The sequence below is a fragment of the Equus przewalskii genome, chromosome 12, assembly GCF_037783145.1.
Source record: "Equus przewalskii isolate Varuska chromosome 12, EquPr2, whole genome shotgun sequence".
In the NCBI taxonomy this organism is placed as follows: domain Eukaryota; kingdom Metazoa; phylum Chordata; class Mammalia; order Perissodactyla; family Equidae; genus Equus; species Equus przewalskii.
In genome coordinates this window covers 35,374,841-35,397,194 of record NC_091842.1, presented here as the reverse complement: position 1 = coordinate 35,397,194, position 22,354 = coordinate 35,374,841, and the positions used below count along the sequence as shown (strand labels likewise).

The 22,354-nt window shown below is 55.9% G+C and overlaps 1 protein-coding gene and 1 long non-coding RNA gene across 9 annotated transcripts; one reads left to right on the top strand and one right to left on the bottom strand.

Annotated features, from left to right (window-relative positions):
- The first annotated feature begins 588 nt into the window (after positions 1 to 588).
- On the top strand, positions 589 to 21,519 carry METTL22 (methyltransferase 22, Kin17 lysine). 8 transcript variants are annotated; one of them, XM_070566821.1, is made up of 12 exons: positions 1,413 to 1,743; positions 2,528 to 2,619; positions 3,835 to 4,001; positions 5,476 to 5,817; positions 11,101 to 11,141; positions 11,231 to 11,375; positions 14,689 to 14,760; positions 16,274 to 16,327; positions 17,350 to 17,430; positions 17,881 to 17,983; positions 19,632 to 19,800; positions 21,414 to 21,519. In XM_070566821.1, exons 3-12 carry the CDS (start codon positions 3,896 to 3,898, stop codon positions 21,447 to 21,449), a joined length of 1,149 nt encoding a protein of 382 aa, XP_070422922.1. In that variant the 5' UTR covers positions 1,413 to 1,743; positions 2,528 to 2,619; positions 3,835 to 3,895; the 3' UTR covers positions 21,450 to 21,519. The 8 variants fall into 8 exon arrangements, 4 of the variants coding, with proteins under 4 accessions (XP_008539734.2, XP_008539736.2, XP_008539735.2 ...); XM_008541512.2 differs by lacking the exons at positions 1,413 to 1,743; positions 2,528 to 2,619 and adding an exon at positions 589 to 872; XR_011524536.1 differs by lacking the exons at positions 1,413 to 1,743; positions 2,528 to 2,619 and adding an exon at positions 735 to 872 and having other exon boundaries at positions 19,475 to 19,800.
- Positions 12,558 to 18,639, bottom strand: LOC139074786 (uncharacterized). Its single transcript, XR_011524540.1, has 2 exons — positions 14,653 to 18,639; positions 12,558 to 13,233 (listed from the first exon to the last, which is right to left on the bottom strand). It is a non-coding gene; the product is annotated as an uncharacterized lncRNA (long non-coding RNA).
- Positions 21,520 to 22,354: the final 835 nt, after the last annotated feature.

The window sequence follows — 22,354 nt, the reverse complement described above, 5'->3', positions numbered from 1 at the left end:
TAAAAAAAGGAAACAATCCATTTCTTTAAAAAAAGAGTTTTTTCTTATTTATGTTGCTTGGTCACCCTATCAACCCCTCGTGCTTTATCACCAGAAACCATGCAGCTGATGTTGACCCTCTTCGGTCTTGGAAAGAGAAATCCACTTAAAAATAGTTAAGACAAAGGGTACTAACTGAGGCGCTGTGTGTGCTTGTGCGCACGCACATATATTTGACACCTGTGGCATTATGTGCTTGGAAGTTTCCTTAGAGCGCAACATTTGTGTCAGATTTCATCTCCCCTTAGACTCAAATTAAGACCGACATTCTTCATTTGCCTGGTGCTGGCTACATGATGAGTGGATGGATGAATGAAATAACGACCATCTATTATTAATAATGAGTACTAAGAGCAAGGATGATCTTAACAATAATTCATAAATAGCTGGCATGCTGGTTAACAGCACAGGTTCTAGAGCCCTGGTACCTGGGTTCGGATCCAAGCCTCGCCTCCTATTAGCTGGGTGACCGTGGGCGAGTTATCTGATAGCCCCCCACGCGCAGCCCCGCCCCACCCAGGCTGGCCACCCCAGCAACCCCAGGCACGTGAGAACAACACCGGCCACGTGAGAACTACACCTCCCCCTGCCGCCGCCGCCCACGCCGCCCACGCCGCCCTGCCTCCTCAGAGCACAGGGCTAAGTCTGCACCTGTCGGCTGGAGGCCCCGTCACGCATGCGCGACCCAGACAGGTAGGCGTGGCCACGGGGCGACAGGGGCGGACGCACGTAGAGGGGGCGGGGACACGCCTGCGCAGGCTGCTTATCATGGCGGCCGCCTGAGCCCCGCGGTGGGCGTGTCGCGTGGGACTGCAGGCTGCGCCCCGCGGCCGGTAAGTCTCTGGGAATGCCGGCGGGACTGAGTTGGAGGCAGGGGGTGTTCTGGTACCGAGCTTGGCTTTGAAGTCCGGGCTCCCACGGACCTGAGGCCAAGTCCCCACTCTCAGCCCCAGTTTCCCCTTCTAAGGTGTTCGAGGGTGTTGGGGTAAGGAGTCCATGTCCTTATCTGGCTTTCTGCCTGGCGTTCAAGCACCACCCCCCCGCTTCCGGATTAGAAAGGGATGCCCACCCCGCGACTGCCTTTTGAGAGGGCGATTCTTAACCCACAAGGGTGGGGTTCAGGGAGGCGGCAAGACAGAACGAGGAGCCCCGGGGGAACGAGGTCCCAGGAGCCCCTGACCCCGTCTCTGCGCGCCGTGGCCAGGGCCAGGTCTTTTCCCCACATTCCCGGGCCTCGGTTCCTCCACCTTCCCAGTCTGCACCCCTGCCTTCCGTTATCCTGCGCCTGGCCGTGAACCGTCATAGAATCGGCGCCCGGCTCCTGATTGTTGAATGAGTGAGTGAGTGACACCTGTCAGAGAGAAAGACTGGACGGCGGGGAGGTGTTTCAACCCCCTGACCCCAGCAAACTGCTTTTTGGGGGGGCAGCCCTGACCGGGGAACCGTAAGGGAGGAAGGATGACTGCGTCTGGGTCTGGCCCCACAGCCTTGGAAGAGCCAAGGACTCTTGTCAGCAACTGCAGCCCGAAGGAGGGGGGGGGGGTCCCATCCGCATCTAGGCCTCGTTTCTCTGCTCTGCCCCGTGAGGAGAGGGGCCTGAAGCTCAGCCAGCTCCCGCATTCCCAGATGGAGACTCTGAGTCAGCTATTCCTAAGTAGAGAAACTGATTATTGCCTTTTCCCATCTTCCAGTACACCCTTTAATGTTAGTAACTATTATTGTTATATTGACAATGCTTACTATTATTTATTGAGCATTTACCACGTCCAGAACCCTAAAAGGGATCCTTGTCTCATTTAATCCTCACACAGGCCCTGAGATAGGTAGCAGATGCTTCCATATTCCCAGTTATCTGGTTCTGGGAAAATCCCCTTAAAGGAAATCTTCTTCACCTGGTATCTCAGTTGCAGAATACATTTCCTAGCCAGCCTGGGTCGTTGGAATTTTAAAACTGAAAATTCAACTAGAAATTAAGAATATGAGTTTATTTTTTGTCTATATTTAAGAAAATTTGGTAATATTATGCTCATTTTTGGAAAGAGCAAAGAACATTCATTTTCTGGGATGTAATTTTCCCAACAAAATTGTGCTCTTGCAAGGACAGCATCTTTTGGTTCATGCTTAACTGTCAGCATCATCACAGAGGATCCTATTTTTTTTCCTCCAAAATTATATGCAGAAGTCCTCAATTTTTCCCCAGGACGTATTTCAGTTCTGGGACCGCCAACTCTGCCTCTTCCTGGGTCTAGTCTAATTTTTTCCAGTCCTCGTTGCCATTTGCCTGGGGGCTTAGCATTTCTCCTCCATCACTTTCTTTACCGTCATGAAATCCTGCACTGATACACGGGATTCACAGCCTCGCTTTGCAGCCCACGTGCTTTGTGCTGGCTTATATAGTGTCGGGTAGGAATGCCAGCGTGGAAACTAATAAGGGGTCCGCTTTTTCATAAAAATGTTTGTGTTGGGACAACTTTTTGCTTCCCTATAGCAAGATCCCATTCTCCAGTTGAAGAAGTTCAGAGGCTCAGAGAGGTTTCCCGAAATGCCTCGGGCACACAGCTAATATGCACACCTACCCAGGTAGGAATGCTTCCTGTGGGAGGTCAGGTTTATGGGCGGGTTTATGTCAAACACCTGAAACCAACCCCAGGCCAGGAAGTTGCTGGTATTTATTAAGAACTGCTGTGAGCAAAGACTCGGCTCAGCACTTCACCCCCCCCAGTAACCCTGTGAGGTGAGGACATAGCTGAAGAAACGGGTCCAGAGAGGTGAAGTGACTTTCCCAAGGTCGCATACCGAGGAGGAAAACCGAGGTTTACCCTCACTCTGCCCAGCATCAAGGCCCGTGGCTTGTCTGCTCGCTGCTGAGGCAGGATGTTTGGTTGGAGGGAGAGCCTGCCTGTTTTTGACCACTTCGCCTTAGGCGTGGTTTTTCCAAATTTTAGTTATTGTGTCACCTTCATAATTTTTCTGCATCTACCACCCATACAATGATTCCCCTAATTGCTTTTCCTTTGAATCCGCTCACTTTTTTTTTCAATTTAAAAAGAAAGCTTTAAAACAACAAATGGTATGGGGGTAGCTGGGCTCAACTTCTAGAATAACAAAGATTAAAGAGAAAATAAATGCAAATCGTAAATTATCATTGAATACTGGTTTGGGAAAAACTGGCTGTAAAAGACATTTGGGTGACACATGGAGAAAAGTGACTATGGACTGGGTTTTAGATGACACAAGGGAATCATTCGTTACCTTAGCTTACTCACGGTCTTGTGGTTACGTAGGAGCATGTTCTAGGGAAGAAGAATTTAGGGGTGAAGTGTGATGTCTAGAATGTACCCTCAGATAGTTCAGGGGAGGAAAAAACCCAGATAGATCGAGTGAGCACATAGGCTAAAGCGTTGGTGATCATTGAATCTAAGCAATGAGTATATGGTTGTCTATTATGCTCTGCCCTGACTTTCTTGTTTATCTGAAAAATTTGTAATAATAAAGTTGGAAAAAATTTAGAGGGAAAGAACTTTATTGTATAAATGGAAATCCAGATCTCTTGCCATGAATGAGAGATCGCTATGAAAGTGAACACAGTGCAAACAAAACAACGCAGTTCTAGCTGGTTTCTTGTCCCCAGCCCAGGCTCTGAGACGTTGTCTCCCAAAAAAAAACGTAAAAGAGAATTGAAAGGGAAGCACTTTCTCCCGGAGTGACCCGAAGCTGTTCACCACCTGGCTGGGATACGTTTATACCCTTCCCCTTTGGGACCTCCTGTGCTGAGGACCTGTTCTTGCCTCGAAGGTGCTGCTGGCCCCTGGTGAATGTGGAACCCTGGCCTTGGTAGCTGGCTCCCACCCCAGCCATGGACGAGGTCACCTTCAGAAGTGACACCGTGCTGTCAGACGTCCACCTCTACACCCCGAACCAGAGACACCTCATGGTGCGGCTGAACAGCATGGGGCAGCCTGGTAAGGTTCTGGTGCGTGTGGAGGGGCCCGTTGGATCCCATTTCGTTTTCTGCTTTCTCATACTTGTTTTTAGGGGAAAAGATTGGGAAGACTGGATTGTTTAATTGTTATCCTCACTCCCCTTAAGTGCCTTTCTTTCATCAAGTAAACTCCTGTGCTTTCCTGAGCACCCACTGTGTGCCAGGCTCAGGACTTGATGCTGGGACTGCAGAAGTGAATGAGCCAAGCTCTGCCCTCAGTGAGCCCATGGTCCAGTAGGGAGACAGGGCCCTGGGGCTCCATCTGCCCACTGCCCCCCATCCCCACTGCCCCTGCCCCATCCTCCCACCTTCTTACCTTGCCTGGCTGCCTCCATCTCCTTCCCCCGGGGCTCCCTGGTCTGTCTCCTACACACCCTCCCCACACTTATGTCCCCAGCAGCCAAGGGGATCTTTTGAAAGTGCAGATCACGTCACTGCTCTGATTTAGAACCTCCAGTGGCTTCCCCTTGCCCTTAGAATAAAATCAGACTCCTCACCTTGGCCTGCAAGGCCCAGCCCAACCCAGCCCCTGCTGTGTGTCCACACCTCCCGCCCCCGCTCTGCTCTGCAGCCGCTTTCTGTCCCTCACACGCTGCTCGCACCTGCCTCCCTCAGCCCCTTCGCTCTTGCTCTTCTCTCTGCCCGGAACGTCTGTCCCTCTCAGCCCTGGCTTCTCAAATGTCCTCTCAGACAGCTCCTCCCTGGCCACCCTGCCCAGCTCTGGTCACCCTGTACTAGCTTCTCGTCCTGGTGTGATCAGTGACTCCCCTTTCCGTCGTGTCCCAGTTTGGATTCCTGGATTCAGGAAACTGAGGCTCAGAACAGATAAGTGACTTGCCTGCGGTCAGGCGATCTGGGGAGACGGAGGGCCCCAGCCCAGGACTCTCTGCTCAAGTCCTCGCACCCCTGCCTCCGGCCCGCCTCTCCTGGCACACATACTCTTCCTGAAACTCGTCCCAGTGACGTTCTGGCCACCAGATGGTGAGGGACACTTCGTGTCCTGTCCTGTCCTCCAGACCTTAAGAGGCGGAGCAGTGTGGTGAGAAGGGCATCAGCTTAGGATTCGAGTAGCCTGGATTTGAGACTTGCCTCAGCCAAAGCCGTGCGGCCTTGGTCGGCTCACTTAAGCTCCATGCCTCAGTTCCCACGTCTGTGAGATGGAGCCGATGCCGCCATCCTCATGGCGACTGAGGACTCGGTGAGCCAGCGTGGGCTTGGTGCCCGCCCTGTAGGTGCTCATCCAGTGCAGTCCTCTCGGTGGGGGCTGTGGCTGCTTTGGTGGCCCCAGCATCACAGCTGAAGCAGACAGGCCTTTTCTGTCGACGTTAGCGTATCTCCACCTGGCCTTGGAAACTCTTTCCAGTTGGAAATCAAGTTTTCCAAAAGAAGGAGAGGAAGAAGAAAAGAACAGACAGCTTGGAAATATTCTCCTTTTGTTTTGTCTTGCCTTTCAGTTTTCCTGTCCCGGTTCAAGCTTCTGTGGAACCAGGACTCTTGGGCAGACTCAGGGGTTGAGGCCGGCGGTCTCAGAGCTGTTCGCGCAGAGGAGACTCCTCCTGCTGGGACGGGCAGCCTGGGGTCCCCTCCGGGGTCTGGCCGCAGTGGTGAGGGGGCAGGAGCTCAGCTGGACGAGGATGGCGATCTGGACGTCGTGAGAAGACCACGGGCTGCCTCTGACCTCGAGCCGGCGGGGCCTTTGAGAGACAAGGTACATCCCGTGATTCTCACGCAGGAGGAAGACGACCTCCTGGGAGACGAAGCTCAAGAAAGCAGCCCCCACGACGTCATCAAAATAGGTAAATACAGGTCTGGCTCGCCTGCCACCGAGGCAGCTCCCCAGTGCCGACCAGGGCGGTGTGTGTGTGCGTTAGCTCGGGCCTGGGCCAGGGCGTTATGGGACAAGACGGGTATCAGGACCAGCTCAGGTGACACTAGGAGCCAGTAGTGCTGCTGCCAGCAGGGGAGCTTTCCAGAACGCAGGCAGGGCACCCTCCTGCTCAAGGCTCCTCGCGGCTCCATTGTCCTCAGGGTACAGTGTGGATGGATGACCCAGCCTGGCTCACAGGCCCTCTGACATGGCTATTCCTTCCTCTCCAGGCTTAGCTCTCACTACTGACCTCAGGCCTTTCCCCACCTCCTCCCCAGGGCCTCAGCTTGTGCTCCGCCTCCTTCCTGGGCCACCTGCCCACAGCCTATGCTTCCTCAACACATCCCTCATTGTCACACATGTCCCAGCTCAGCCCTCGCCTCCTCCAGGAAGCCCTGCTGTCTCTGCCTCCCGCAGCCATGTCCTGATCCAACCCAGTGTGCTGGGGGGGTGGGTCAGGGGTAGGGTTTGTGGAAGACTCAGCCAGCCTGGGCCGGCAGCAGGGGGCCGTGGGAGTTCCCGGAGCTGGAGCGTGGCAGAGGCACGTGGAGACAGAGCCACAGTTACACTGGAGGAGTGCTGTGGGCCCATCAGATGGCCTGGGGGCTGGGGCCAGGTGGGAAGGGGGCAGGAAGGGGGCCTCAGCAGGCTCTCAGAAGCAGGATCCAGTGTCGGCCGTGCAGGGGTGGAGGCGGGCAGAGGGCTTGGCGACTCCAGGGCTTCAAATCTCTAGAAATGCCGGGAGAAGGAGGGAGCCAGCGCAGGGAGTGAGCCAGCAATGGTTTGGCGCCTGCTGTTTTGATAGTGTCCCTACGTCACCTTGTATGGTCCTCACAGCCCCCTCTGAGGGGCTGTACAGATGAGGAAGGGACAGGCCAAGCCCGTGCAGCTTGTTGTCGGTGAGAGAGGTTCTGAATCAGTCCACGTGGTCCGTCTCCACAGCCGGGACTCTCACCGCCCCCAGCACTGCTCACTGGGGGAGGAGCTCGGGTTCAAGTCCATTCATTGAGGTCCAGGGTCCCTGATGGTGCCTGAGGGCCCAAAGAGAGGCCTCCCCAGCACTGGCCAGGGCTGGGGACACGGGGTCACTTGGGGCACTCTCAAAGACAGACAGAGCAGCAGGTCTGATATCCACCCACACCTGCGTCCGTCCATTCAGCCGTTACTGAACCCCTACCAGGCACCAGGCAGGCTCTGTTCCGGCCACTGCAGTGGGGGCAATGTGGCATTCTCACCAGAACCTTATTCGTGTTTTCCATGGATCACCTCTGGTCCTCCCCAGGGATAAGCATTCCTTTTTCACAGAGGAGGGAACCGAGGCTCAGAGAGGTTGAGGAACTTGCCTGAGGTCACACTGCTGGTCAGCAGCAGAGCCACAGCTCATGCCTGGGTCTGTCTGACACCACAGCCCATGTTTTTACCCGTCACGTGATCAGAACGTTTGGAAGTGGCTAGGAAGGGACTGTTTCTTGAGGGGGTCAATGGGGATGCCTTTCTCAGCCCTCACTTCACTAGCCACCCCGAGGAGGGGGTGGCTGACTTGTTATTCCACAGCGAGGGTTTGGCCTCCCGTGTGGGTGTGTCTAACGCTCTGGGAGTTTACCATCCTGAAAGCTGAGAACAGAGTTTAGGGGAAAGGGCTCCTGCCTGGCTGGCTTCCCTGCCTCCCTTTCCTCTGAGCTCACCCAGAGGCCCCGCGCCACAGTGCCCGGAGGGTCGCCTTCTTTCCAGCTCGCTCGGCAGGTCCTACCAGCCCTGAGGGAGGACGGGGAAAGGTAATTAAATGTCTGAGTTGAAGCGATGACCCCTCGTTATTCCATCCACACTATAATACTTCCATCTGTAGGACGGGATGTAGGGGATGGGGTCTTGGACTCTGGGGTCCTGCAGAGCTGGGTCTTGAACCCACCTCCACCCCTCACCAGCCAGGTGACCTTGGACGAGTGTCTTGCCCACCCAGAGCCTCAGTTTTTGCACCTGTGACACAGGGTCAGGAATACTGCTTTCTCTGGGTTTTGGGGATAGTTTAATAATAGTGCCTAGTATGGGCCTGGCAGAGAGGAGATGCTACACAATGTCACTCTCCTGACCGCCCTTTTCCCCCGATTGATAATCCAAGCCACTTTTTTCAGGTTATGGATCCATTTGAGAAACTGATTTTAAAAACACTTCCCAGGCCAGCCCCAGTGGCCTAGTGGTTAAGTTTAGTGAGCTTTGCTTTGGCAGCCTGAGTTTGGTTCCCAGTCATGGACCTATGCTCCTCTGTTGGTGGCCATGCCTCCAGTGGCGGCCCACATACTAAAACATAGAGGAAGATTGGCACAGATGTTAGCTCAGGGTGAATCTTCCTCAGCAAAAATAAAACCAAAAAAACCAAAACTTCCCTGGGAGGGAGGAGATTGTGTATTCTAAGCTATTTCAGAGGATTGACAAAAACCTAAAAAGTTTATCTGTGGACCTGCAAGGAATCCACAGACCCAAGGTTCAAAGTAAATTGTGATCATTTTCCCCATTTTATTGATAAGGAATTCAGAAGAGGCAGGGCTGGAACTCAGGCTGCGGGAGTCCCAGTCGTGGGCCTTTTGCACTGGCCCTGTGAACTGGGCAAGCCGCTCAACCTCTCAGAGCTTAGTTTCCGTGTCTGAAATGGCAACAGCTTCCTGTGGCCATGAGGAGCTGAGGGAGACGGCACAGGCACAGCTCTTAGCCCAGGGCCTGGCACGGAGCAAGTGTTGAATGAACGTGAGCCACCGTCAGCTTTAGCTCCTGGGGGTGACCTGAGGGGAGAAGGGAGACCTGCCGAGAAAGAGTCTAGCTTCCCGCAGGTCTAGACTGTTGGCAAATGAGAGCAGGGGTTTTGGACTCCGATGGCGGCAGGATGCAGATCGGGTTCTATCTGAGAGTCTCGTGGTGGAGTTCCTCAGGCCAGGCTTCACGATCTCCCGATGCCACTGGCATTGTTTAAGTACAAACTGACTTTCCACTGGGGCAGGAGCCCCACGAATGAGGCAGTGATGTTATTTCTGCATTTTCTAAAGGAGCAAATGTGGCTCTGGCACTTGAGTCACCGAGCTAGACCATGGCAAAACCTGTCTGACCTCCGTCCACGTTCTTTCTCAGGGGAAGCAGCCCCACCTTAAATACAGCTGGGAGGCAAAACTTATGTCCACGAAACCCCTCGAAGAAACTGGCCGAGTGTGACCGAAATCCCCATGGGAGGGCAGGTCCCTGGGGCTGGCGAGTGAGAGACCAGGGAGGCTGGGCCAGGCCGACTGGAAGGAGAGGGTGGAAGACGGACGAGGCCCACGTGAGGGGCACGAGCCACACCCAGGATGCTGCGTGGTGGGGCTGCAAAGACTGGGAAAGAGGGACCGGGCATCCGCGGGGGCCCACGGAGCAGGGCTGTAGAAGCGAGGACCCCAGGAGGCCTCTTCCCCTCCCCCGCCAAGCCTTCAGCCTGCCTCGGGTGGCCCTGCCCCCTTGCTCTGGGAGCCTCTGCCTTGTTAACCGTGTCCCTGTGCAGCCTTTGGGGTTCTGCCCCCGTTGGGGAGGAGGCTCTCCCCTCTCGGGTGAGAAGCAGGCCCACAGCAGACAGCCTGACTTGCACTCCCACGTCTGCCACTTGCCAGCTCTGTGGCCCCAGGCGGCCTGTGTCACAAGGCCCCCTCCCCACCCCGACTCATGTTCCTGTCTGTAAGGTGGCCCTGGAACCTGTGGCCTAGGGCAGCCTTGGGTAAATGAGGTCTGCTCGTGAAGCGTTGAGCACGGTGCCTGGCCTGGAGAGGGTGCGCCTCCCCGTCACTTTGACCGCTGCAGCCCTGTCTCAGTGTCGTCTTCTGTAAAACGGGCTGATGGTAGCCGCCTTGCAGGGCTATTGTGAGGGTCAAGTGGTGACGTCTCAGTGGCACCCAGCGCAGGCCTGGCTCAGGGCAGGTGCCGTCAGGAAGTGTTCACGGGGGATGTCAGTGGGTCGGTGGACATGTTTTTGTTCCAGCTTCAAACAAGTGAATACATGTTGGGCTTTAGCAGTCCGAAGGCCTTCAGACACGGGCATGTTTTACTTACAGTGACTCCTTCCAAACCACAGCATCAAATCCAGCCAAGACGCTGGGGAGCAATGCGTTGGCCTCCTCTGATTCAGGGATCAGGTTCCAGGCGTGTGTGAAGGGCAGCTGCCCGGTCCCCAGGAGGACTGCACTCAGCCGCTGCTCACCTGTCTTGGGGCCAGATGGCCGCTGCGTTAGTTGCGACCACGCAGAGCGGTTGGCTCGTGTTCTAGACCCTGGTTGTATGAGTGGCACCCATCTTTACACACAGCGGCACCCTTGGCACCGGACATGCTCCCACCTTGAGAGCTCCTGGGGACCGAAAACAAACAAGGGCGTGCAGGCTGCCCCCCTGACCTCCAAGGGCAGCCCCTCCCGGAGGGGGCTGTGGCCTCCCCGACTACTCACACCGGGCTGGGCTCCTCCCCCGCCGGCTCCTCAGGCCCTGCTCCTGTGTTGTGAGCGTGTGGTTTGACTTGTGAGATTCCGATGAGCGTGCAGAACTGCCCTCCTGTGCCTGTGTTGGGTGTGAGTTGATAGCCATCACCATCTTGCCTACAAACATGAAAGCCAGTTCTTATTTAAAAGCAAAAATGTTTGACATCATTCCTTTTTCTCCTTAATCTCCTATTTCTACTTCTACCCACCACCCCCACCACCACATCTGATCCTGAAATATCTTGTGCTGGAGCAGACTTCTTATCGTACTTACTTATCATGCTTCACCTAAAAAAGGGTAAAAGTTCAGACTTACTTTAACTTCTAGGGTGGTTCTAAGTATGAGAGAATATTTTAGAATGAGTTGTGATTATTTATTGTCAAGCAATTGATCAAAACAACATAAATATATCACAATTGTAATAGGCAGTTATTGAGCATAGAAAAGTGGAGTATTTGATTATTGAGCCAAGACCTCTCAGGCCCCTAGTCCTTGGGCTGTGGGACAGAGGTAACCGGTCATCTGAAAGAGAGGGAGCCGCGGTGCCTGGTCTGGTGGTGACACGCAGACACCTGCTAGCGCAGCCTGGGTTTCTGCCCTTTAGAACACCTGACTCCAACACCCACCCCGCCGCCGTGTCTGCAGATTGCTGTGCCCCATGTGTCTGTCTTCTGTGCATCCCCTCTTTCACAGTGGCCCTTTCTCTTTTGGTTTCTGTCCTGTCCAGAGCACACCATGGCCACCCCACTGGAGGATGTTGGCAAGCAGGTGGGTAGGTCCCGTCCACTTCCCGTGGCCCCAAAGGGTCCCTCCCGAGCCTCACGTCACCTGTCATTCCTTGCCTGTCTCCCCTGCAGGTGTGGCGGGGCGCCCTGCTCCTGGCGGACTACATCCTGTCCCAGTGGGGCCTCTTCCAGGGACGCACTGTGCTGGAGCTCGGGGCAGGCATGGGGCTCACCAGCATCATTGCAGCCACCGTGGCACAGACCGTGTATTGTACAGGTAACACCCGTCTCAGGCTGAGAAGTGGCCTCTGCACAGAGCAGGTTCTGACTCTCAAACAGTGAGGGAGAGAAACTGGAAGCTGGCCGTCGGCTGCTGTTGCCTTTGCCATGCTGTTCCGCTGGTTTTCTCCGCCTCTGCCTTGTTTTCTCAGTAATGTCAGAATGACCCAGCAAACCCGGTCCACCACTGCAGGATCACCCAGCAGGCACAGGACCACTTCGCATCACAAGCGCCGGCCACTCTGCGGGTACCTCTGCTCCCACCCCACGACAGAGCAGACGTCCCGGAAGCTGGGAGGAATGGGCCTTTTTTGAGGCTGACAGCAAGCTTATTAGTTTCTCCTGATTATCAAAATCTTGCCTACTCTGTGGAAAACTTGCAGAACAGCAAATAAAAGCTAGTCATAATTCGACAGTCCCCAGATTCCTGCAGCAGTGTGCAGTTGACTGAGCCCCCGCTGTGTGGCAGACGTGGTTCTGGATGCGGGAGACCGAGGAGGGAGTGAAACAGAACAGTTAAGTCCCTGTCCTCGGGGAGCTTACATTCTAGCATCTGCATTTTAACTGTTTGTATATATATTTTTTACAATATTTTTCCTTGTCCTTTGTACATTTTCCCAAATAATAGCTTAAATCAAACTATATATATTCAGAGCTGTATTCTGCCAAAAATACTGAAAAACATTTTTTTTTAAACATTTTGTTTACCCTTTTTCTCTCCAAAGCCCCCCGGTACATAGTTGTGTATTTTTAGTTGTGGGTCCTTCTAGTTGTGGCATGTGAGATACCACCTCAGCGTGGCCTGATGAGCGGTGCCATGTCCAGGCCCAGGATCCAAAACAGCGAAACCCTAGACCACTTCAGCAGAGCGCGCGAACTTAACCGCTCGGCCACAGGGCCGACCCCAGAAAAACATTTTTTTAAGAACATTTTCCAGCCAGCCCAGTGGCATAGGGTTAAGTTTGTGCCCTCCGCTTTGGCAGCCCCAGGTTCGCCTGTTTGGATCGCAGGCACGGACCTACGCACCGCTTATCGAGCCATGCTGTGGCAGGCGTCCCACATATAAGGCAGGGGAAGATGGGCACAGATGTTAGGTCAGGGCCAGTCTTCCTCAGCAAAAGGAGGAGGATTGGTGGCGGATGTTAGCTCGGGGCTAATCTTCCTCAAAAAAAAGAGAGCGTTTTCTCATCTCATTAAAAATTATAATTATTCATAAATACAAGTTTTAATGATGTAATATGTCATCTTTTTTTTTTTTTTTTTTTACCATTCTTTTGCTGGAGATTTTAGTTCCCGTATTTTTTGGGTCTCTTTTTTTGCATTTGTTGGTTGCACTGCAAAGAACAGCGTTGTACATCGTTGTCTGATCATCCTTTCTGATTCCTCAAAGTGGGTGTGAACTTCCTTAAGCTCTTGATACATATTGCCAACTGATTTCATTTTTAATTTTTTATTTTGAAGTAATATTAGACTGACATAGAAGTTGCTCAGATATTCCAGAAGGTGTCATGTCTCCTTGGCCCAGCCCCCCAATGGTGGCATCTTACATAGCCACGGTTGATGGAAGCCAGCACGTGAACACACGAGCAGTGCTCTCACCTGCCCTTCAGACCTGCCAACGTGCCATTTAGAAAGCTTTATCAGAGAGCACGATCTCATCAGTGGGGCGGTAGTATGGGATTTTTTAAATCTTTAACATCCACTGGTCGGAAAATGGTACCTGCCGATATGGTTTGCATCTCGGTGATTCCCAGTGAGCATCTCAAGGCAGTCGTCTCTTGCTTCTGAGATCGGAAGGGGGAAGCTAGGGGTCGCCGGTGACTTGGGCACACTTTTCAGATGTCCCGAGGGAACCACTGGTCAGCAGTTTGTGGGCAGCCCCCTGTTGCTGCTCCTGGACAACTTCCTGTAAACTGCAGTGAGCACTTCTGAGGGTCAGGCTGCCGGGCAAGACCCGAGAGCTGTGATCTCTGCTGGTGCCTAATGGCAGGACGAGGTCCGGGTGTCTGACCCTCGAGACCTTGCGTTTGGATGACACGGTACAGTTAGTATAGACTTTTCACGTGCATGAGCACCTGCCTGTGACTTTACAGGGACCCTGGGCAGTTGCCAGGGAGCCTGTCACCATCCCTTTTGTCCAGATGGGCAGTCTGAGGCTGAAGTCAGATGGCTGGCCCGAGGTCAAATACACAGCTGACGACTCACAGCACGGGGCCTTTCCTTACCTGGGGGTTTTCAGACTGCGTTCCATGGAGCAGAGATCTCTGAGCTCCCCCAGGGGTGGGCTCGGGGTCTCCCACCCCCGTTCGGCCACAGTTGCCCCCTCTTATGTGTTTTGTATGTTAGAATCCCGCACAAGATCTGTTTAGACAGAGGCTGTGATAAAAGCTTAAAAACGGCAGAACCAGTCGTGTGCTGTTAGGCCCACACCGTCGGTATTCTCTTCACTGGTGGCCCAGGAGAAAGGGACAGATTGGTCCCTTCTCCACCTTTCCCAGGCTCCGCATGGCCCCTGGGATGGAGATTGTCTAGCCCCAGGGAGTCTGCAGTGTGTGGGGTGGGGGCGCCCACAGCCACAGGGGACCAGAAAATGTCATTAACAAGACTTTCTGCACCTTCCACACATACCTTCTCCTGATTGAAAATTAATATCTGGCAAAGCACCGCCCCACTCCCATCCTCCATTGAGGATTCGCTGTGCTGGGACTCAGTTCTGCCGAAACAACGGGAAACCCCACCCCATCAGAGTAGGAGACGCACATGGCAGCTGCGGTGCATCCCACTCGGGAGAGCGGGCCTCCAGCCGGTGGGAACCTGCTCTGCGTCTCCGTTAGTCACGTTTGAACCCGTTCTGACTCTGGTCAGATTTCTGGGTGTCAGAGAGCGAGCCTAGATTTGGAGTCAGAGACACCTGGGTTCAGGTCCCACCCTGGCCCTTACAGTCACTTGACTGCTCGAGTTGCCGCCTCTGCGCAGTGGGAGTCACGATACCACCATGGGGTCGTGAGGGGCATTCAGGGTGGGCCCTGGGGAGTGCCGTGTGGGTTTCATGTGCTCAGGGGTGTTGGGACCTCTCACTCCTTCCCTCTGCAATGTCCCTACTAGGATGGTCATCTCTTCTTCAGGGAAAAGGTCACTAGGAAGAGCCGAGGTGCACACATTTAACTGGGCAGTGCAGGGCGCGGGAGAAGCCCTGGTTTCCGCTTTGTGCCTTTCTGCGGCTGTGCTGTCGATCGGCCCTCTCCAGGCAGAGGCACGGACAGAAGCGTCGAAACGGCTGGCGCCTGACGCACGCCCTCCTGTCATTGCAGATGTTGGTGCAGACCTCTTGACCATGTGCCAGCGGAACATTGCCCTCAACAGCCACCTGACCGCTGCTGGAGGTGAGGCCAGGAGGGTGGGTGGGCGCTCTGTTTGGCAGGTGGGCCCAGCTCCCTGACTCTGGGGGCAGGGTTCCACCCACTTCCTTCACACACGGTGAGCGGAGGGAGCAGACGTTGCAGAGCTTCTCGTAACTTCAGGTCGTAGATGACTCTGTCCTTGCGTCGCCTCCTTCCCACACCCACCGCCGCGTCTCATGTCAGCTCTCCCTCTGGATGTGGGCAGTGGCCCCCTTCCTGTCTCCCCAGCTCCTGGTCTGACCCGCCCAAGCTGTCCTCCACGTCGTGTCCAGAGGACCTTTCTAAGACACAAGCCTGACCCTTTCTGGGGTGAAGTCCAAGCTCTCACTCTGGCTCCCCAGCCCCCTGGTCTGGCCCCGGCCTGCTTTTCCTGCGTCTGCTCCCAACAGCCCCACTGTCCAGCCCTGCTTCCAGCGAGCCGAGGACTCGTTTCACATGCTCTTCCCTCTGCCTGGAGTGACCCCTCAGCCCGCCTGCCTGATCCTCAGGTTCCTGCACCGCCTGCGGGAATAAGCTCACGTGACAAATGCCGGCAGCCGGCTCCTAACTGCGCCCCTGGCCAGACCTGCCTCCTCGAGCAGCTGAGGGCGCATTTCCAGACTCAGATTAGCGCCCTCCAGGCCACAGCCTTCGGCGCCTTCGTGGAGATTTCACGGTGCTCTCTGAGAACACACCAGCTCCTTTGCTAGTCCCGGCCCCCTCCACCACAGAGGCCCCCTCTCCAGCTGTCCTGGCCTTGCTTGGGCTTCCCTCCCCTCAGGGCCTTTGCACTTGCTGCCCCCGCTGCCTGGAATGTTCTCTCCCTCTTCCTCCTGTCAGGTCCTAATTGTGCTCAGGTCTCCAGACCCCCAGATGAGATCAGAGTCCCCTAACAGACTCTCATGACACCTTGAACCATCACATTTTGACATTTGTTTGTGTGGCTAGTTGATTGGTGTCTGCCAGCCATGGACTCCTGAGGGCAGGGCCCTGTCTGTGTTCAACCCCGCTGTCACAGTGTTTGTTGAAAGCCCGGTGTACAGTAGGCAGTCACAAAGGCGCAGGCGTGAGTCCCTGTCTCTTTGAAGCCCTGCCTGACACCCCCTGTCTGACACCAGAGCCCCTGTCTCCTCCTGTGCCCCTCGCACGGCCCTTTAACATTGCCCTGAGCACGCTGCCTGGTCCCTGCTCGCCTAGGCTGCTGCTCCCCAGGGACGGGGACATGTCTCAAATCTGACTCCCCCGGCCCAGCATAGGACCTGATGCTTAGCGTTCAAGAAATGCTGGGCAGGTAGAAGGAAAGGAGAGGGGGGTGGTTGTGGGTGAGTGGGAAGACGGATGGGTAGGAAGGAGGGCGGGTGGGCAGCAGGAGGCTGCGAGGAGGGAGGGAGGGAGGGAGGGCTAGGAGGATGGCTAGGTGAAAAGGAGGAGGGAGGGGTGGATTTCAGTGTGCAGTGTGAGCGTTTCTCTTTCTCCTGGTGGTCTGTAGAGTTTGGGGCTTCTGTGTGTTTTACAGGCGGCGTGGTTAAGGTCAAAGAACTGGACTGGCTGAAAGACGACCTCTGCACAGGTGCGTCTTCCTCTCCTGTCCCGTCTCATTCGCTGGGTCCTTGTCATAGCTCGAGGCCATCGGCCTGTGGCCTTGACTGGCCAGCAGAGCCCCAGCTGCTCCCACGGCCCCCAGCTCACGGCAAGTGCTCTCCATGGCCGCTGGCTGACAGCTGTCACTCTGGGCACACCTGCCGTGTACCTGGCTCCTTACCGCTCACTCTGTTAGTGGGACCCCAGAGCATCACTGTATGGTAGTTGCAGTAATCGATGAATTAGGAGTGAAGACTGATGCTCAGAGAGGTTAAGTGCCTGCCCAGGGTCACACAGCTGGTACTTGGCAGGGTCAGGGTATGAACCTACATCTGTGGGACTCTAGGGCATAGACCACAGTAAACTGTTTGCAGGAAGCTGCCTCCCGCTTGGCGCGCTGCCCTGTTCCCGCAGCAGGGTTGGCCACGTGGGTTCAGACCCTGGATGGGAGGGTTTTCTAAACTCCCTACGCGGACTGTTTCAGACCTGCGTGCTTGTCTCTGTATGAAAGCTTTTCTTTCTACTGTTAGACATCAGGTGAGGAAATCACTGCTTGTTCAGAGCACCTGTCACCTTCTGCGCCCTTAGCATACATTAGGTCCTTTGATCTCCCGACAGTCCTGTGAGGGAGTGTAGTTATACTCATTCTAGTGTGAAACTGAAACCCCGAGAAGTGCAGCACCTTTCTCCGGGTTGCACAGCAAATGGGGGCAGGAGTGCCGTGCATGGAGGTACAGATCACGTTGTGCACAGGCTACTGGCCAGGGCAGCAGGTCAGCCAACATGCGCCTGCCCCTCACTGGCTGAGTGGGCACCACTTTCACCGCAGTTCTCCATGGGGGCAGCCGGGGCCCTGAAGCCGGGCTCTGGGATTCAGGTCTGCCTGGTGGCCACTGCTAAACTTCCCCAAGCTGTTCTCCCTCCTGGAGCTTCTTTGGTCAGTCTCTGGGTTAGAGCCGGTGGCCCGCAGAGAGGAGTGAGCACAAGGCATCCTTTCTTCTCCTTTCCCAGATCCCAAGGTCCCCTTCAGCTGGTCAGAAGAGGACGTCTCTGACTTGTACAGCCACACCACCATTCTGCTTGCAGCCGAAGGTAAGAACATCCTGCATGTCACAGCTGGTGTCACTGTCACAGCCGGTGTCACCATCATGGGTAGTCAGGTGCAGTGTCCCTGCTGCTCCATGGAGTTCTCCATATTTTAGAACAGTCTTTCCAGGGCCTGGTGGTTAAGTTTGGTGCATTCCACTTCGGCAGCCTGGGTTTGGTTCCCGGGCGCAGACCTACACAGCTCATCCGTCAGCAGCCATGCTGTGGTGGTGGCTCACATACGAAAAGAGGAAGATTGGCAGCAGATATATCAGCTCAGAGCAAATCCTCCTCAGCAAAAAAGAACAGCCTTTCCAGGACATTCCACCACATCTCTGTGCAGTTTTAATTCCAAGAACTGTCGCTGTCCTGCATCTGTAAGGATTTCCCTCTAGTGTCTGTGGAGTCCTTTGAGGAAGGGATTCCTCTGACATTTGCCCGTTTTCTTCCCCACAGTGTTTTACGACGATGACTTAACAGACGCTCTCTTTAAAACACTCTTCCGACTCACTCGCAAGTTGGAAAATGCCTGCATAGCCATTCTGTCGGTGGAGAAGAGGTGAGCTCTGCAGCTGGGGCCGTGCCGCCTTCCCGAGAGCCAGGCTCCCACCTTCTGAATGTGTCCCCATCAGTGTCATCATTGTCACCTGCTTTTTGAGTACCTGCTGTGTGCCAGGCCTGTGCTGGTCCCTTACACACGGGGTCTCATTTAATGCACATCCCAGCCCCACCTCTGCGTAGGCGCCGCCGTCCCCGTGTTTCAGGTGAAGAGGGGAAGGCCGAGCGGCATGAGGGGCCTGTGCAGGCCTCAGCTGGTCAGTGCGGAGACGAGGTCTCGAGTGCACCCCAGGCCGTGCCCCAGAGCCGAGCTGCGGGGGCCCCCGTGCTCCGTCAGGGCCACTCTGAACAGTACCTCCAGGATGCTGGCAGTCTCCTCGGCTGCATGGGTCCCCGTCCTCCCAGAGGCAGACAGAGCCCTCAGTGTTTCCGCCTGGATAGCCTGAGACATTAGGGCTGCTGTTGGCGGAGTGTCCATCTCGTGATGGACATGGTGCTAGACACTCTGTGCACAGTTTTCTCTAATTCTTACGATAGCCCATGACTCTCCTGAAGGCGATTAAGAATATGTAGCAAAAGCCATGAAACCAAACATACTTATTGACCCGGCAGTTCCACCTCGAGATTTGCCCTGTGGAAGCGGTCACGGCTGTGTACAAAGCTGTCCGTGGGCGCACATCTGTTGTTTGTACCGATGACGTCGTGGACCCCGGGAAGGCACACGTGACCAGGGGCAGCCTCACTTGGTTGGTTGGACTCCACGTGGATTCTGATTTTTTAGACCGTAAAGGAAAAAGTCAAGACAGTCAAAAAAAGTTGAACACTGGATATTTGATGTTAAACAATTATCGTTAAATTTGTTTTAGGCAGAAGAATCTTTGTCTTTTCAAGATAGACGCTGACATGTTCACGGCGGAAATGCTGTGATGTCTGGCATGTGCTTTTTGGCAGTTGGGGGAAGGGTGGAGGGCAGAGGTGACAGGCCGTGAGCTGACGCTGGTTGAAGCTGGGCTGTTCATCCCTCTGATCTCGCTCCTTTTATATGCTTGCAGTCTCTCTCAGTCAAAGATTTTGTAAGGAAAAGGGAAAGAGGCAAAGCATTTGAATTTGGTGTTAAATCACCAGATGAGGGGACAGAAAGGTGCAGGTGGCCGGGCCGGGAATGCTCATGAGGACCCGGTTCTGAAGTCGCCCCCCTCCCCGACCCCGCCAGCTTCCCAGCTCTCTGCCCCCCGCGCTCTCAGAGCCTCTGCACGTCCCTCTGCCCTTGTCCATTCGTTGAGTAAATGGGCAGCCCAGGCGCCAGCGCTGTGCTGGGTGCGGGGTGGGGGACAGGCCTCAGGTGCTGGCCTGCCTCCCCCTCACACCAATTTGTGGCTCCTCAGAGGCAGGGACTGTCTTGAGTAGGGTCATCTTGGGCCCATGACTTCACCTTCCTGAGCCTCAGTTTCCACATCTGTAAAATGGAGGTGGTAACCATTTCCACCCCCAGGCTCGGTCCCACACGTTCAGGAAGGAAGTGCCCTGGGGCTCAGCACGCGGCAGGCACGCAGTTCAAGTCCCCCGATGTGACGGGAGATCAGAGCAGCAGGAAGGCGGGCTGCGACGGAACCACAAATCCAGGGTGTGTGTCGGCTGCTTGTCTGCAGGCTGAACTTCACGCTGAGAGACCTGGACGTCACCTGCGAGGCCTATGACCACTTCCGCTCCGCGCTGCGCCAGCTGGAGAAGCTCGCCGACGGCCGGCGGCGTTTCGTGGTGGAGCCCGTGGATGCCTCCTTCCCGCAGTGCCTCGCCTATGAGCGCATCCAGCAGCTGGTAGGTGCGGCCCCGCACTTGTGGGGGCCACTGTCACTCCAGCTGACACCAACTCTGGGGTGAAGGAGGCTGGCTGGCACCACGCCTCCCAGACGCGGGGCAGGGAGCAGCTGGCAAGGAGAGCACTGTGGCTTTACTGGGCCCATGGTGGGCTGCCTCCCGTCTCGGGAGTCTTCCATCCCGCTGGGCCTGCGGGCGCACCTCACCGCCACCTCCCAGCACGTTCTGTCCCCGCAGTGCCCACTCCAGGGGACGCCAGGCCGTGGGTGGAGGGCTGCGGGAGGTAGGAGGCCAGGCTGCGGATGGAGGACCATGGGAGGCAGGAGGCCAGGCCACGGACGGAGGGCCATGGGAGGCAGGAGGCCAGGCCACGGATGGAGGGCCACGGGAGGCAGGAGGCCAGGCCACGGACGGAGGGCCATGGGAGGCAGGAGGCCAGGCCACGGACGGAGGGCCACGGGAAGCAGGAGGCCAGGCCACGGGCAGAGGGCCACGGGAGGTAGGAGGCCAGGCCGCAGGCGGAGGGCCGTGGGAGGCAGGAGGCCAGGCCGTGGGTGGAGGGCCATGGGAGGCAGGAGGCTGGTGGGCGCCTGGTCGGTGGAGATCTCGATGCAGGCCTGGTGCTTACGGGCTCATCTTCGCTCCCAGAAGGCGCTGGCCTCGGACTAGGCGGGCTTGTCTCATGGCCCATGGCCCTTGTGACCCTCTCTGTGGGAGCTCTCCACCTCGGCCTCTGCCTTCTCCCCTAAGGACGCCGTGCCAGGCGCTGCGCTGCGCTCCTTCGTCCTCCGTCTCGGTTCATGCTGGGTCAGGGCCGGTCAGCCAGCAGGAGACGCAGAGCTGGGGCGGTCCCACAGCCCCGAGGCTTCCTCTCACCGTTTCAAACCCAGCACTTGGGGAAAATTCGAAAGTCAAAATTTCTCTTGAAAATCCCTGAAAGTTTCCAGGTGCTGGCTTCCTAGAAGTGCAAAGGTGGAGAATTAACATCTTGTTCTCTCCGCCTTTGGCTGCGGCCTCCCTCTCTCTGAGGCTGTGGCAGCCAGGCTGGTTCTGAGGAGGAATGGGGACAGGGGCTCCCTCTCACGCTCCAATCCTGTCCCCAGCAAGCACAGCGCTGCGTCTATGTGGGTGCCGTGCGCCATGCGCTGTGAGGAGCCTCCTCTTGCCACGCGGCCTCTGGGCAGCCTCCCGGAGCCAGCAGACGGGCTCCTGGTGCTAGTGGGGACACGAGCTTCCCACTGAGAACTTGGCATGGTCCAGACCTGCCCCACCTGCCAGCACTGAGGGGAGCATCACGTGGCCCAGAAAATCAGCCACACCGCACGGCACTAGAGACCTCCCCAGATGGAGGCGTTGTGGCTACCTGCTGTCCTTCTCCTGGTCCCTTTTGATTATGTGGCATCCTGGCGCCTCCTGGGTTAATGCCAGGACTGACCCTTCAGCTTCTCTCCTGCAGTCAAGCAGAGGGCACAGCGCAGAGCGACAGAGACGTCAGAAGAAGCTCGCGCCGCCTGTGTTCGTGTGGTGTTTGTGCTCTCGCAGTCACTTCCCCACGGGATTGTGACAGGCTCATCTGCCTACCTTGGGACTCTTCCTTTCTCTGTTTGCTGCAGGAGCTCTGGAAGGTCCTTGTGGAGCCAGTAACGTGACCCGTCGCGTCCGCAAGCACGGCTTCAGACTGTTCCTGTAAGAGCTTCCTAATAAAACCAGAAGCCCGCACAGCAGTGTGCTTGAGATCTTATCCTTTTAGAAACATGGCGGGTGCCCTTTGTATGACCCCGGGCGGCTTCCTGGAGTCCGTCGCTGCCTCCCAGCCATGCTGATCTGGGCTGGGAGTCCATTTAGTCGTAGGTGTTTGCCAAGCTGCCAGCTGGGAATATGTGTTCCAGAATGCTCGGGAGCTGCTTGGTCCAGTTGGGCAACTGTCCTCAACTTGATTCCCCTCCAGTCGATCACTGTAACCATGCAGTTCCCCTGGGGGCAGGGGTCTTTTATGGTCCCCTGTATTAACTGCTTACAGATGCTTTTAATACCATCGCCACAATTGCTGTACTAACGCCACTCAACACGAGGCACAGAAGCCTCATCCCCTTCCAGGCTGTGTGTGCTCTGACCCTGCCCCTTGGTGGGGCCCTTGGGAGGACGAGGCAGAGGCTGGCTCCTGGACTGAGCTAGCCTGGCAAGTGGCCTCCAGTTTCTGTTTTAACCCTTTATAACCCAAATCAGGTGTGCTTGGAACAAACATAAGAGCCACTCTTTTGGGTCCTGTGTGGCTGTCCCAGCGTCCATGCAGTGTTCTGCCCTGTGGGCGTGTCCCTTCTGTGCCGGGCTGGTTCCGCTGCTCCCCTCCGTCCCCCTCTCCGTCTTGCCTCTGTCTGTACTCCTCCTATCCACCTTTCCCTGTCACCCTCCCCCTTCACCTTGTCACTCTACGCCCCTCTCCCACTGTCTGTCCCTCCTCCTCTCTCCTTTCCAGTCTGGGCTCCATCTTGCTGCCCCTGCACACTTTCCTCCAGGGCCTGCCATGGCCCCTCCCAGCCAAGATCTCCTCCAG